This window comes from Olea europaea, unplaced genomic scaffold (assembly GCF_002742605.1).
Source record: "Olea europaea var. sylvestris unplaced genomic scaffold, O_europaea_v1 scaffold476, whole genome shotgun sequence".
NCBI lineage: Eukaryota > Viridiplantae > Streptophyta > Magnoliopsida > Lamiales > Oleaceae > Olea > Olea europaea.
In genome coordinates, this window is record NW_019263072.1 from 304,896 (window position 1) to 307,593 (window position 2,698).

Sequence of the window (2,698 nt, forward strand, 5' to 3'; positions counted from 1 at the left end):
ATACAACAAATTGATTGAAGTATTATACATTTTGTTGCATGATTATACATTGATTGCAGTATACTTTGGGATAAAATGAACCACAAAGAAGGCATGTGTCCATATTGAAATGTGTTTCCTTATTACATTACTAACACTAGGTTCTTCCATGTATATTTTGGTCTCGTGAATTTGCCTAAAACCATGCTTTGACGACCCCACAGTGAGGGAGACTCCTTCCGTTCTTATCATATACATGGTTTCCTTAGAAGGCTAGTTATTTCTCGATGGTGAATGAGCAAAACATCTACTACAAAATGAATAGAATGCTAATATTAAATATTAATATAAAACAATTAAATTTCAAGATAGAATACAATTAATGAATTTAAAATACTTAGTTATTTTTAATTTTAAACTAGCAAATTCTGACTACTTAACTGATTTAATATTTATCAGGTATTTAATATATTTTATTATCTTTAATAAACCTAACATTTAGTATTATGTTATGATGGAAAAAGCTAGATAGATGTACATGTATTGTGATTATCCTCAAAATTCTAAGAATATAATTATTTAGAAAGTAAATTGAACAAACGGAAAAACCAGATATTATAACCAAAATAAATAAATAAATAAATTTGAGATGACATTATATAGTAGAATATTATAATTACTTCAATTAATTGAAATCTAGCATGTCCGGTTTTGCTTAAAAATTACTTCTAATATAAGACCAAATTTATTTTCTTTTTGGAATCATCATAATGCCACCATCTCTCTCCACTCACTCATCCACCTTAGCCGAACAACGCTAAATAATATCAAGAAGAAGAAAACTAGAGCTGAGATGTGTGGTCTCCTCGGTTGTCAAAACATTTAGTAGAGTGACAATTAAAAGGAGAGCTAAACAGAAACAACAGATCTCAACTCGAAAACTAGTGCTACAAGCCACTCGCCAAGAAAACTTAAGCAAATCCAACTAAAGAAGTAACACAACAATGTATTTTCTAAGGAACAATATGCAGAAACCAAGACACGATTATTATTCAACAATTTTATAAACCTCACAATGTTTGTTTTTCACAATAAGTTCCTCTCTGTCAACCAAGAAAAATGATAATTTGAAATTTGTCACAAAGAAAAGGAGATGAAGTGGGAAATAAATATTTACTTTTGTTTGCATCAGGAGTTAGTGTAATAACCAGGTACCTAGAAAAATGTCAATGTAATGTGCTAAAAGAGTAAGCAAAACATGGAAGGATAAGCCTCATTAATTGCAGGAAGTGAGATTCAACAAGAAATGCCCATGTTAATTAAAGAAAATCTAGATTAGCATCAGCATAGCAGCAACATTCTGAGCTTTAGGGTTCTTTCTTCTCCAGAAATTAAATAAGCTCATATGGGCACATTTTTATTTCAGCAATCAAGTACAGTAACCACTGTTTCACAATTAAAATCAATGGCAACATAAATACAGGAAACACAAGAGTACCAGGTCACTTATGATGTTTCAGTGAACTTATAGGATGCATAAGAGAGTGTGTAATTAGTCCAGCTATGGTGGATAAGGTCAGCTTTTGCATTTTCACCGGCAGCACCAGTTGCTACATGTAACGGATAGAAATGTTCGGGCTGTGGATGTGCAAGTTTCGCAAATGGTGCCTTCTCTTCATAGTGGTTAACATCTTCATACCTATAAAAATATAGAGCCATCAGTACAAGAGATCAGGAAGATAACTACTTTAACACAAATATTACGCAAGCATATAACCAACATAAGATCTCTGATAAAATTGAAAAAGAAAATAAGAAATGAAATAGGTGCTCCATAACGTCATATCCAGCAATCAAGGAAGATTGCTAAAGATTTGATATGCTGTAAACATATTTTTATGATAGGATTTTACAATGATTGCAAGTTCACAGAGCAGTGCTACTAAAAGCTGAACCAGGCTTCAGATTTAAATTCAGTGTGAATGAAACATGGCAACAAATCATCAATCTCGTATCTTAACCATAGAGTATATAGAAATTTTATGACTATTCTTTTTGCAAGTTTTTGGAAAACAGACAATGGATTCTCAAAGCATTAATGAAAATTATTACTGAAATAGAATAGAAAGGAAGGAGGCTGAAATCAAAAATAAATTTTTGGGGGGTGTATTCAATTGGGACTTTTGAAAACTTTGATGGACTTTTTTTAACTGATGACTTTTGTAGATTTCGTGGATCTTTTAAAGATTTGTATGGAATTAGTGGAAGTCTTTCGTAGACTTTTATGGATTTTCATTTAAAAATTTTATAGACTTTTGTGGAATTCAAAAGACTTTTGAAAACTTTCATTTGAAATAGAATTCACATGGATCAGGTGTGAAATTCTCACATACGAGATGTTAGTTCTCATAATTCCCCTTTTACTTCTACTTCTTCCTCCCATATAATAAAAAAGAATTTGAAAAAATAAAAATTTAAGACTTTAATTAAATAATTAATAATCAAAAGTATACATATATATATATAGGATTTAATATTATTAGTATAGTATACTTTTAAAAATAAATAAAAAATTAATATATTTAAATTTAATTATAAATTTTCATAATTTAATAAAAAAAAAAGGTATTTTTCTCAAAAAATGAATGAAAAAAGAAAAAAATGTTATAAGAAACCAATTTAATTTTTTTTTTTATAGAAATAGAGATAAATAATAAGA

At 29.2% G+C, this 2,698-nt stretch overlaps 1 protein-coding gene across 1 annotated transcript in view; it reads right to left on the reverse strand.

Moving 5' to 3' along the window:
• Positions 1 to 1,274: 1,274 nt before the first annotated feature.
• The window catches only part of LOC111388228 (extradiol ring-cleavage dioxygenase-like), a 4,796-nt gene continuing 3,372 nt past the window's right edge, over positions 1,275 to 2,698 (reverse strand). Inside the window, exon 3 of the mRNA XM_023012919.1 lies at positions 1,275 to 1,678. Within this exon, the coding sequence (XP_022868687.1) occupies positions 1,486 to 1,678 (193 nt within the window). The 3' untranslated portion in view covers positions 1,275 to 1,485. The remainder of the gene's footprint in view (positions 1,679 to 2,698) is intronic.